The following is a 13,658-nucleotide window of genomic DNA, read 5'->3' as shown; positions in this document are numbered from 1 at the left end:
TCGGTATCTTAGGCCGTTTATTGAGCTAAACAGACTCTTTGGTTGGGTAGTCACTTTTTTTTTATATCTTTTATTTTTCTGCTCTGCTGTCAACCATGTGTAGACCATTTGGTAAGAGTCGTTCATTATTTGTTTGTGAAAAGAACAGAAAAACTTTACAACATGAAGTCTGAATGATAAAGATAAATAGATGTGACAAAGAAAACACATCAATGGATTCGGAGCCATGTTTGAGCTCGTCGACACAATCCAAAGGCAAAGGAACAATGCTTATGTTAGTTTTAAAAGTTTCTCTTTAATTTGGTCAGTGTTTGTTTACTTTTGTTAAACGGAATTTATGCGATTTCAGCATTTGTTTCAGAAAAGATTTGTGTATATTGATATTAAAGCTAGTTTGTCTTCAAAAGTCACTCTTAATGTCTTTACAATTCCCCCAACTCATGGAAGTGAATCTAATCCACTGAAGCTGTTTCATGATTTGAGTATGCATTCTTTGTGTTTTATGTTTCTTCATATCAATTATAATATTAAATTATTATTATTCAATGTAACATGAATATTAATGTATCTCCATTCAACCCCCACAGATCCTTTTATGTCAAATATTTAGTGTGCTGTGATGACTGCTTCAAAATATGCATTTTAAAATATCAGTTTTAACCAGTATCATCCAGTGCCTTGCGAAAGATTCGGCCCTCTTGAACTTTTCAACCTTTTGACACATTTCAGGCTTCAAACATAAAGATCTAAAAATTTTTTTTGTGAATCATCAACAAGTGGGACACAATTGTGAAGTAGAACAAAATCTATTGGATATTTAAACTTTTTTAGCAAATAAAAACTGAAAAGTGGTGCGTGCAAAATTATTCGTCCCTTTCAGTGCAGCAAACTCAGTCCAAGTTCAGCGAGGATCTCTGAATGATCCAATGTTGTCCTAATGACTGATGGTGATAATAGAATCCACCGTGTGTGATCAAGTCTCTGTATAAATGCACCTGCTCTGTGATAGTCTCAGTGTCGTTTGAAAGCGCAGACACATCATGAAGACCAAGGAACACACCAGGCAGGTCCCTATACTGTTGTGAGAAGTTTAAAGCCGGATTTGGATACAAAAAGATTTCCCAAGCTTAAACATCCAAGGAGCACTGTGCAAGCGATCATTTTGAAATGAAGGAGTATCAGACCACTGCAAATCTACCAGACCTGGCGTCCCTGTAACTTTCAGCTCAGACAAGGAAAGACTGATCAGAGATGCCCCAAGAGGCCCATGATCACTCTGGATGAACTGCAGAGAACTACAGCTGAGGTGGGAGAGTCTGTCCATAGGACAACAATCAGTCATAGACCGCACAAATCTGGCCTTCATGGGAGTGGCAAGAGAAAGCCATTTCTTAAAGATATCCATAACATGTCGTCTAAAGTTTGCCACAAGCCCACCTGGAGACACACGAAACGTGGAAGAAGGTGCTCTGGTCGGATGAAACCAAAATCAAACTTTTTGGCCACAATGCAAAACGATATGTTTGGCGTAAAAGCAACACAGCTCATCACCCAACACACCATCCCCACTGTCAAACATGGTGGTGGCAGCATCATGGTTTGGGCCTGCTTTTCTTCAGCGGGACAGGAAGATGGTTCAAATTGAGGGGAGATGGATGCAGCCAATACAGGACCATTCTGGATGAAAACCTGTTGGAGTCTGCAAAAGACCTGTAACTGGGACGGAGATTTTCTTCCAACAAGACAATTGTCCCAAACATACAGCAAAATCTACAAAGATGGTTCACAAATAACGTCTCCAGTGTTAGAATGCCAAGTCAAAGCTCGGACCTGAATCCAATCGAGAATCTGTGGAAAGAACTGAAAACTGCTGTTCACAAACGCTCTCCATCCAATCTCACTGAGCTCGAGCTGTTTTACAAGGAAGAATGGGCAAGAATTTCAGTCTCTCGATGTGCAAAACTGATAGAGACATACCCCAAGCGACTTGCAGCTGTAATCGCAGCAAAAGGTGGCTCTACAAAGTATTAACACAAGGGGGCCAAATAATTTTGCACATACCACTTTTCAGTTTTTTATTTGCTAAAAAAGTTTAAAATATCCAATAGATTTCGTTCCACTTCACAATTGTGTCCCACTCGTTGGTGATTCTTCACAAAAAATAAAAAATTTATATCTTTGTTTGAAGCCTGAAATGTGTCAAAAGGTTGAAAAGTTCAAGGGGGCCGAATACTTTCGCAAGGCACTGTATATATATAATGTGAATAATATAATTTCTATCTGGATGATCTTCCATGTGCATACCTACACACTCAGGACACACTCAAACACATACAGCTTGTGGTTTGGAAGGTCTCTTCAACCCTAGTCTCGCTTTGCCAGACCCTCCTCCAAAGCGAGCTAAAGGAGGGTCTGGCTACTCCACATAGTATTTGGGGATGGGAAGAAAACATGCTCTGGTTTAATGGCATTTCTTTAAACCAATCAGAATCATCACGGGCAATGCTAAACTCCAACAGACAGGAGCCCAGGGGAGCCAGCAGCAAATGCACTGGACTCCTTTCCTCTAGCTCGAAGGCTGGCTGCTTTGGCCTCCTCAGTCCGTCCAGCACACATAGCAAAATACTGGGACAATGTCACAAAAGTTGCGGGTTCTCCTCCAGGTTGAAAAACGTCATCACCTGGAGAAGCAGGCAAAGGGGCAGGCCGGGACAAGAACAAAGAACCCGTAGCCAAGATGCTAAGCAAGCCTGGGGAACAGGTAAAACAAATCAGGGTGAGGCAGAATATCACGCAAGGTGGAAAAACACAAGACAGAAAGTAAAACAAGACTAGGGAGAAAAACACAGACTTACAGAACATACAACGTTCCACTAAAACATGTTCCTTCCAGAGGCTGTTTTGGAGTGACTCAGTGCGTGCGGAGCTTAGCGCCGCCCATGCCGATTGTGATTGGTTTTAAGAAATGCCAATAAACCAGAGCACCTTTTTCTCCAATCCTGGAATGCTGTGTGGACTAGCCAGACCTTATATGGCATGCTGTCACTAGTCTAGCTCAGCAACAGTACATTTCCAGAATAATTGCCTCACAACTGGCGGATGCGGATGTCCCTCACCTTCTGCTCTCAGTGTGTTGCCGTTCTCAAATTCTGGTCGCTTTAGGAAACAACAACCTACAAATTAGCAAGTTACACACTTAAAAGTTTGAATGTGCAACAAGGCAGTCCTGCTTGGTTCTCTTACATGATTGTAAAGATTTACAAAGACAATATTTAGGACATTTACTATGTAACTGGAACCTTTTGGGACTGATTGGTGGGATTGCTGTGGACAAAGTACACACGCCAATACACAATTTAAATAGCTCATGTTGTTGTGTTACTGTATGTGGCGTTTTTTTTTTTTGCAGAGTCCAAATGTTCCACCAAAACAAATTTCTTCTCAAGAATATTTAGCAGAGCTATTGTCGCTCTGTCCGGAGCTCTTATGGACTTCTCACAATGCTGCGACTACTGGCTTTACCCAATTGCAAGCTATGCCAAAGAACTGTCCCTGTTCTGGGACAGTCCAGTTTTGAGCACTACAATTAAAGTGACCATATTATGAAAAAATCTTAATTTTGTGTCTTTGGTTCTTGCAGACACATACAAACTTGAAAAAAACTACCAATGCTGTTTTGAGATACAATGAGCTGTTCAAAGTCTGCACGGCTTTCTACGTCAAGAGCTGAGACAAGTTGGCTAACCGTAGCGCATGCTATCACTAGCATGATAGCTCTTGCTCAATGGCAAAACACAGCTACAACACACACTTGTTCATCATAATCTCCAAAATAACTACTTCCATGTCCCTGTTCTGCAGGTATCCCACAAGTGCCCCTCGTTTAGAAGTATCCCAGCTGCCTTGTACTGACCAAAGCTGGAGAAAGAGTTATCTAGCTGATGTGATCTTACCTAGCTACTGCACAACAAAGATAGTAGAGAAGTGAGATGTCTCACTCTGTTGCTAAAACAGAGACCTAAACACACAGGGTGAAAACCGAATCTTCAGCAATGTGCAGTACAACAAAAATTTGGTGTTTTTTAAAAATGAAACCATGTAAACCTAATCTGGTACAACCTCAAAATACAATTATGAACCAGAAAATAAGCATAATATGGGCGCTTTAATAAAACAGTGACAGGTAGTGCGTAGTTTCTGTCGCCCCCATGAGGAATTCTAAATAATGACAACAAAACTTTTGGCATGTCCACATGATACAAACCTACGTGCCCCCACCCTTTCTTCACACAGTTGCTAGTAGCGAAGGAGGACACAGAAGATTAAAAAAAACATGATGGACTCTTCAGAAGAGGTCATTATCTTCATTTGAGTTTCTGCAGGAAAGTCTCCGGACGACACCTTATGTAAACATAGCTGTACTGAGAAATACAGAGAGAGTTGTGTGGAGCTGATATTCTTAATTAGTTTTGTAGCAACTGGCTTGAATGTTACGGACGTTCATTTATATCAAAAAGTTGCACAGTAAAGTTTTAAGACAAGCTTGTGCTAGTTTAAGGTATAGTTCCTTTTAGATTAAATAAAACATTGTATATGTGGAACAAGTAGGCCTATCTGTCCCAATAAAGTATACTCCATTCCACAAAATTTGTCAACACATTTTATTAGATACTTAAGAGACATAATTTTACTTTCTAAAGGATACGCATGTGATGCTGAATGTGACTCTTGTTTCATACAGGACTCAAACCTATCGCTCCCAGGTGAAAGTCTTGTGTTAGTCAGTGTAGGAGCCATTTCTATCCACCTTTTTAGTTAGGTTAATTTAGTTATTTATTTTAGCCACTTGGGGGAGTATTGCATTGGGTGTGGTACGTCACTGGGAATAAGGTATATTTACAGGTGCTGTAATTAATGAGAAAAGGTGTGGATGGCGGGGAACACACGGTTCTTACCGTAGTCGTGAACACGCCGCAACATTTTATTAATTAGCACTAGGTGAAGTACTGTTTTATGTGAAGTGACCCTTTTTCTACTTTTATAATAAACGGGAACACCACCCAAAGACAACCAATGCTTGGACTTAAGATCATTTTTGCCACGCGTTGAGAACACCATGCCATCCATACCAAGGCTGATAGGATAGCCTCCACAGTCAGTCCCATCCACTTTTATTGCAGAAATTTAGTGATCTTATATTTTGACACCTTACTTTCCTGCTTTGCTGCTGTTACAATTACGACGGCAACTAAAAACCTAAATATAGGTTGTATTTCGCTGTTTGAACAAACAACGTCGAAGAGTGTTTTTTCTGGGGAACACAGTTTCCAACAAACACAATTGATTTTATTTCAGGGTAAAATGTTCAACCCATATTAATTATATTATGTATTAACCTTAATGTATTTGCCATGTTTGTTTTGAATTTTCACTCATGAGAACTGAAATAACCTTGAAATAAAAACCAACCCATAGAATTTGTCCTAACAATAAGAAATGTATTTTAAATATGAAACACTTCAAGCAAATATTATATATTTTTCTTATTAGTGGAAATAAAGGATGAATAAACACAAATATTTTCTCTGCAAATAAATCATATTTTACAAGAGAAATATGTTTGGTATTTTGTTGTGAACTTGGAGCATTTGTGATAAAGTGATGATTCATGTTTCCAACATGTCGCAGGAAATGTGCTTAAACCTACAGCAAAGAGATGATAAAAGACGGAAGACGCTGTTTTGCTTATTTCATTTGAATATTGTCCACTGTAAAGTAGTTTAAGTCTTTAAAAAGTAAATATAAAATGGTACTTTCATTCGTATTTTCAAATTGTTTGAAAATTGCATTTTCATTTTTACTCAAATAAGATACTACGTCTGTGAAAAACTATAATGCTATCGTGAAATAACATTTCCGTTTTGAGTTTTATATTATTATTTTAATTAAGTCCGCTATGGGCTTCCATAAATATGTGAAACATTAATAGCTTGACGATCATATTTTTTATGTCAGTCCCATAAAGTGTCCTTAACCACGGCAGACGGATGTACATGTACGGTGGAAAGGGTAGTTTGTTTATTTCTTCTAATTTATGACAGAATAAAAATTATTTGTAAAACTGTTTTAGGACTGTATAATTAACAGCAGATGTTATTATTGTTCTCATTGGTAAGTAACCTAAAACAACTCATCTATGTGATTGTTTGTCCTTTGCTGGCCCTCCAGACTATACATTTACAATCTACTAGATAGAATTTGTTAAATATGTAAAAGCGTTTTATCAGGGGCCAAATATTTTACCTTAATATGACAATTTACCTGAAAAGTATAAGGTATGCAATTAAGGGATTTTTCTTAGTAAATTGACTATAAAATATACACTGAATAGATAAAAGGAATGACTCACAAGCTAAGCATCTTTGTCAAATCCCAAGAAAAAGGTCCAATGGTCCCATGGTGGGATGAGGAGTGTGCAGTTTGAGTTCTGAGTCAAAAAAAGGGCATATAAAAATGTGAAGGCCCCCATTAGAGAATTAAATGTATTTTATTGAATAAAAGAGACTTAAGATAGACGGGTAGTAAGAGAAGCGACGAAAAACTGTTGAAAATACTTTTGTACTAAGTTAGGACCTAAAACATCCATAACATCCAATTGTCTTCTGTTAGTTATGCATAATGTTATGTGGTGATACAATGTAGAGATTGATTGGGATATTAATTATTTAAGCAGGCTGGGAGACAGTTGTCAGAGGAAATGCTAGCCCTAATCAATTATGTGTGCGGGATAGGGCCTCTTCCTAAAGATTGGAACCATTCTGTAATAGTCCCAATTTTCAAACTTGAAAGAACCAGTTTACCCTAAAGACCTATAGCCCTGATATCAGTACTTTGTAAAATAATGGAGCAGATTATTACAGACAGACCAGTGCAGTTGCTGGAAAGTAGAAGTGGGTTTGGGCAAGGACAATCCACTATGGTCAACTCTCTTAAAGTTAGACATTGACATTAGAAACAGCGACAGAAAATAAAGAAGCAGTAGTTGCGGTCTTTCTTGACATTTAAAAAAAAAGCATCTGACATGTTATGGAAGGATTGGTTATGATGCTGGGATTAGAGGAAGAATTAAGGATTAAGAGCTTTTAATGCAATGGGTCAATTCAAGTCTGGGTTTGAAGCGAGTTATCTGAGGAACGTGGAGAGCACAACCACCCAATGTGTGACTGTCCTTAATTAACATTTTAGTTTCATGGAATATTTAGCAGAGTGGGAAAAGAACAAGGACTTCTATTTTTTGCAGACGATGGGGCTAGGGGCGTCGGACTAGGGGGGAAAAGGGGACTGAGTATCAGGGCCCAAAAAGATCCTAGAATGAATTGCTGTGGATGCTTTTCTACAGGGCCCAAAATGTTGTGCTATCCCCCTTGATGGGGCTATCTGGAAGCGAGACTATTGCCCTACAGAGTGGAGTTCAATCATTACAAGACAGTTAAAGAAATGTGGCAGAAAACATGGGAGAAAGAAAAGAACCAAATGAGTTCATTTGAGATACAGGAAACAGTGGATGAAACAAAAAGCAATTTTGCCTGCAAAAGAAAGAAGTATGTCATCGTAACTTGGTTGCGGCTCGGGCCTTGTGGGTTTTGGAGTAGGCCGGCTCTGACTGGGAAACACCTGGACGGAAGCTGTGAATGTGGAGGTACAAAGACCTCCGAGACAGTAAAACACATCCTCATGCGGTGTAAGAATATGTTCTATGGAGTAAAAGCTTTTCAGAGACCTGGGAGCAGCTAAAGAAACAGTTTTTTCTCAATCTAATCTTGGATGACTGGACTAAGATGAAGGAACTGATGGGTCAGCTGTATTGGACTGCAGTATTGGACAGTGGTGGTATGTAACTAAGTGCATTCACTCAAGTGTACAAATTATAGGAACTTGTACTTTGAGTCTTTTCTTTTTATGCCACTTCCTGCTTCTCCTCCGCTACATTTTAGAAAGAAATATTACTTTTTACGCCACTTCATTAATGTGAGAGCTTAAGTTACTTGTTACTTTACTAATTACAGCAAGATTTGTGCAAACAAAACACATGTAGTTTATAAAATGTTTTATTTTAAATTAAACTACTCAACAATGCATAAGCCTACAAGTAGCCTACAGCAGAAATCATTCATCATTTCCAGTTTCTAAAATGTGAGGATTTTTCTGCATTGAGTACTTTTACTTTTAATACTTTAAGTAGGCCTACATTTTCCTGATACATACTTTTACTTAAGTAACTTTTTCCAATGCGGGACTTTTACTTGTAACAGAGAATTTTACAGAGTGGTTATAGTAGGCTACTTTTAATTAAGTGAAGGATCTAAAATGCACTTTCTCCTCCAGTGGGATTAAATATATCAATGTTAAAGATTGGTTGCAACAAACAGCAGAGGGCAGCGATACGCCATTGCAGCGTCTGGTCTGCCTTATCTAAAGAACAACGGTGAGTGGTTTTATTTAGAAGGTATTGACCGGAAATGCTGATATGTAGTGGAGCCAGTTCACTCATCTTCCCGTTGATTCTCCTCCCTTCTTTAGCCTGCCTTTGTTGTTTTCTGTTCAAAGAAAGGACAGCGAGCGGTCCCATGGACACTGCAGTTGTTGACAACATGTGGACGTTTTTCTATGTATTGTCTGAATCGTGAATACGTATGGACACCGTCGGTGGGGACGACTGGCGGAGACGCACGAGGAGCGCGCGAGCCTACAAACAAGCTGTAGCACGAGCTGACGAGTCCAGTGTGCTGCGGTGTCTGAGCGTTGGAAACGCGGAAGACGGCAATGACATGGAGGAGGACATTGGTCTTTTCAAGGAGGACAGTCTGGAGCGAAGGGTCATGGCGCCCCGCTACAGCCTCCTGCGGGAGGTGGGAAGGGGCACATACGGCGTGGTGTACGAAGCGGTGGCCCGGAGGACCGGTGCGAAAGTTGCCGTGAAGAAACTGCGATGCGACGCGCCGGAAAACGTAGAGCTCGCCTTGCAGGAGTTCTGGGCGCTGGCAAGTCTGGAAAAACGGCATCAAAATGTGGTGCAACTGGAAGAGTGTGTGCTACAGAGGAACGGTATGGCTCAGAAAATGAGTCATGGGAACAAAAGGTCCAAACAGTACCTGCGTCTGGTGGAGACTTCGCTAAAAGGTGGTGTGGCTCTTCAACGTTAGCTGTGTAACGTTATGTTAAGAGATGCATTTTCGTTGAGATTGATGCCTAATAAAAAGCAACACTTCAGAAACTAGTTGCAGTGGTGTAGCTATGAACGTTGGTGGTCATCCGATGTATTCAACGTTAAAAAGAAGATATGTTTAATGCAGTTCTGACTACTTATTCCAAGCAGGAGGTAGCATTGTTTTTGTCGCCATGACACAGGCTCGCTGGGGGAAGGGTAGATTTTGTGAAGGAGCTCCCGAGGCACACTCACTAAAATGAAGTCTGCTGTGTTGGCAGAATTCTTAGGGGTGTTCTACACATTCCTTTGATAGTCATTTAACTTAAACCAAACCCACCACGTCAACAAAGTGTTTCCTTTTAATCCTGCCTTACTGTGCGGTGCTGGTTTCCTGTGCGGTTTCTATGATAAATCACAGTATGGTAAGACAAATGCAGAATGACCATCACTCTAAACCAGCTGTGTGCAGTTATACCTCCTTTTATAGTTATGGCACTTGATCGGTTTACCTCTATTTGAAATATGCATCTCAATCAAGGACTTGTAGAGGGGGTTTTAGCATCACAAATAGTAGACAGTCTATTTATGATGGATACACCACTTTTGGCGTCATTAAAAATGAATTTTCTCCTCTAACAACATCAAAAATGCATGCCAAAGCATGTTAGAGATGCTGTGTAATGGTTCCACAATGTCTCACCGTGTTTCAATTCAGATAAATACCACCCACACATAATCTTTTCAAGAAACACCCTGATAAAGAAAGGCAGGGCACATTCGAGGAGTTTGGAGTGGAATTGCTTACCGTCAGACAGTTAGTGAGTGCACATTCACTGGCTGTTGGGAAAAAAACAATGATTTCAGCCTGAAATCATATCAAACAATTAGGTCTGGCCGATATGGAGAAAATCAAAAACCTCAATATCGATACCGCAACGATATTGTAGTGTTGACTATTGGTGCTTTCACAAAATATTTACACAATGAGATTAAATAATCATCAGTAAGGTGGATATGACTAAGTGGGTAAAGGCAAGTAATAGAACAGTTACAGCAGTCTGGTAAGAACAGAAATTACATCAATTTACTGTAATGTATCTTTTAAAACCAGGAAAAGACACCACTAATGCCACATTACGATATCCAAAATTAAGACAATATCTAGACTCGCATCACGATATCGATACACTGCCCAGCTCTGGTAACAGTTATTCACACACAATGTGTTGCATTAAATAAACACAAAATAATTATAAACCATATTTGTAGCCCATGGTGCAATATATTATTTTTTAAAGCAAAATAGATCTTTTGTCTTGGCACATGTAGCTGTTTGAAGTAGTGACATTGCATCACTGTGTGAATAACCGGTGTGTATCCGTTGCAGGTGAGAGAGTGCTTGGTCCTCCAGAGGAGTCTTGTTACCTCTGGTTTATCATGGAGTTCTGTGAAGGCGGCGACCTCAACCAGTTTATCCTGTCAAGGCGGTCCGACCCACAAACCAACAACAGCTTTATGCTGCAGCTGACCAGCGCTGTTGCGTTCCTGCACGAAAACAACATTGTCCACAGAGACCTCAAACCTGACAACATCCTCATCTCAGAGAAGTCAGGGGCTCCAATTCTCAAGGTGGCTGACTTTGGCCTGAGCAAAGTGTGCGCTGGTTTAGGACACTCCGAGCGTAAAGAAGGCGACGACAAGAACAAAAACGTCAATGTCAACAAGTTTTGGTTGTCATCGGCGTGTGGCTCAGACTTCTATATGGCTCCTGAGGTGTGGGAGGGTCACTACACAGCCAAAGCTGACATATTTGCCTTAGGCATCATTATCTGGGCCATGTTGGAGAGAATTACTTTCATTGATGCTGAGTCTAAGCGGGAGCTGCTGGGGTCTTATGTGAGACAAGGAGTTGACATTGTGCCGGTGGGCGAGGCACTGCTAGAGAATCCAAAGATGGTACTGAACATCCCACAGAAACGCAGGTCGTGTATGTCCGATGGAGTGAGGAAGTTGCTGCAGGACATGCTCGCCGTCAACCCTCAGGACCGGCCCGATGCTTTTGAGCTGCAGGCCAGAGTGGACCAGGTTATGTGTGCCACATGACCCTCAACCTCACTGTTTCACAGGTACTTATGCCTTCATCTTCATATCGTCACCTTGCAAAAATATGTCACGATTTTTTTCAGGCAGGATCACGATCCACAATCTAATCCTGTTTTTATTTTTACAATGTTGCTACACAATATTGAAAGGTATGGAATTTGATTTTAGTCATAAGTTTGAATAAGTATGGGGGGGAAAATGAGAGTATGGAAAATATAAATGTTTCCACCCAATTTTCTTTATTTTGTTTGTATAATATAAAATTCAGCATTTCAGTGTTTTTCAGCAAAAAATATTTACCACTGTGTGAGAGCGTGGACCAGAGCAAGTTTGAAGGCGTCTTGAGCAGAGAATGCCTTGATAGCTAGCGGATTGCCGGCGACTTGCTGTTCACTGATCCATAGGCAGTCTGTCCCTTAAGAGACAATTGAATATGTATGTAGATATGTGGCCTACGCTACATTTTAATGTACAACAATTGATTTACCGCGATGCGGTTCAATCGGATGGATGACCATCAGTCAGACCATCATCAACATAAAACAATTTCTCTGTAAAGACAGATCATGGAAACATTTTAATTGTTCACAATCTAATATCAGCCCTTATAATAATCACCCTATGACCTATTTGAACCAGTTAATGGGCTATCTGCCTCGGTTGTGAATTACTAAACCTCTTATTTAACGTGGAAATACTATTTGTATGTAACCTGCTGAATTGAACAGCTGTTTCATTTGCTGTGGCAGATACATCTGAGCCCTTCGTGTGTTTGTGTGTGTTTGTGTGTGTGTGTGTGTGTGTGTGTGTGTGTGTGTGTGTGTGTGTGTGTGTGTGTGTGTGTGTGTGTGTGTGTGTGTGTGTGTGTGTGTGTGTGTGTGTGTGTGTGAAAAAAATATATATATATATATATATATACCGTATGCGTATATACACACACACACGTATAAATATTTTTTTTAATTTAAAAAAAATAAATAGATTTTTTGAGTTCTATGAATTGATTTTGATTTTTTTTTTGCACGCCCCTACCAAGCACTATCCCGTTTCTTTGCTCTGATTGGTTGTAGGTCACATTCACTGCTCTGATTGGTTGTAGGCAGAGATGGCAAAAGTGCTCACTTTCCGTATTAAGTATAAGTATAGATAATTGTGTTAAAAAATACTCTGGTAAAAGTAGAAGTACTGATTTAACTTCTTTTCTCAAGTAAAAGTAACAAAGTAGAGGCTTGGAAATTTACTTACTATAAAAGTAAAAGTAGCCTTGCCAATGACAAAGCTACCTGGACCAGACACATGTTACAATGTTGCCTACATTTTAAATGCCAATAGGCCTAAAACATATAGCCTGTTTATTGTGACAGAGACTCCAGGTTAATAAGATTCTGACTGAGTAGCAAGATATGAATTAAATTGTGATTTTGTGAGAAGTCTGTATATTACCATCCAATTGGATTAAATTTGGTATTGACGACGCAAAAAATAACGGAAACTCCAGGCAAAGTATTTGAAACGTGTTAGTGAGGACTAGAATAGGACGGTATTAAAAGCTGATTCTAGTTTACAATTTTGCCCCAGTTGTGTCTGTTAAAACAGGGACGGAGACAACTTCTCTCTGATATTACAATCAAGCAACAGTACAAACACGGGCATGGGTAGTTCTGTCATGGCTGTATGTGTGTGTTTGTGTGTGTGTGTGGTTCTGCAAAGAAATAAATAACATTGTAAAGGCTACCATACACAATGCATAGGAATCATATATGTTAGTAAATAATAACAATAAACCTACTATTAATTACATTATCTTAATGCAGTGTAACTACTGTAGCATGTAAATAATGCACCCAAAATACAAACGTGAGCCAAGGCGTTCAGCAATCGCCATTACAAATCAACAGTCAGGTGTAACCTAGGTAACAGGTGAAGAACACAAACAAAAAATCACTAGCTAACTTTAACTTTGCCAGAACTATAGACCAACAAAATGAACTGACAACATATTGTAAGTTATACAACATACAGTTCTCAAGGACGTGCACACACAATCTCAGCAGATTATCCTCCGGACAGCTAGTCTCTTTTTCTTTTCTCTCACTTTTTTCCCCGTGTGCCGTGCGCGCCCGCTCGCGGTGTGAGGCGCGTGTCCGCGCTATTCTCCGACATGCACTCACAATCACACCTGATAGACAACCTTTAGTACAAAACCAAGTAACGAGCCAATTTTGTAAAATGTAGGGAGTAGAAAGTACAGATATTCGTGTTAAAATGTAAGGAGTAAAAGTAAAAAGTTGCCAAAAAATAAATAGTAAAGTTAAATAAACATATCTGAAAAATCTACTTGAGTACA

General features: G+C 39.7%; 1 protein-coding gene across 2 annotated transcripts in view; it reads left to right on the top strand.

The window, feature by feature from the left end:
• The first annotated feature begins 8,531 nt into the window (after window positions 1-8,531).
• The window catches only part of LOC116687642 (serine/threonine-protein kinase 35), a 17,616-nt gene continuing 12,489 nt past the window's right edge, over window positions 8,532-13,658 (top strand). For both annotated transcript variants that reach the window (XM_032513185.1, XM_032513186.1), the window contains exons 1-2: window positions 8,532-9,180; window positions 10,596-11,334. In XM_032513185.1, the coding sequence (XP_032369076.1) occupies window positions 8,694-9,180; window positions 10,596-11,311 (1,203 nt within the window). In that variant the 5' untranslated portion in view covers window positions 8,532-8,693 and the 3' untranslated portion in view covers window positions 11,312-11,334. The remainder of the gene's footprint in view (window positions 9,181-10,595; window positions 11,335-13,658) is intronic.

This window comes from Etheostoma spectabile, chromosome 4 (assembly GCF_008692095.1).
Source record: "Etheostoma spectabile isolate EspeVRDwgs_2016 chromosome 4, UIUC_Espe_1.0, whole genome shotgun sequence".
In the NCBI taxonomy this organism is placed as follows: domain Eukaryota; kingdom Metazoa; phylum Chordata; class Actinopteri; order Perciformes; family Percidae; genus Etheostoma; species Etheostoma spectabile.
Note: the sequence above shows the minus strand (reverse complement) of the source record. Positions and strands in the feature narration are given on the sequence as shown.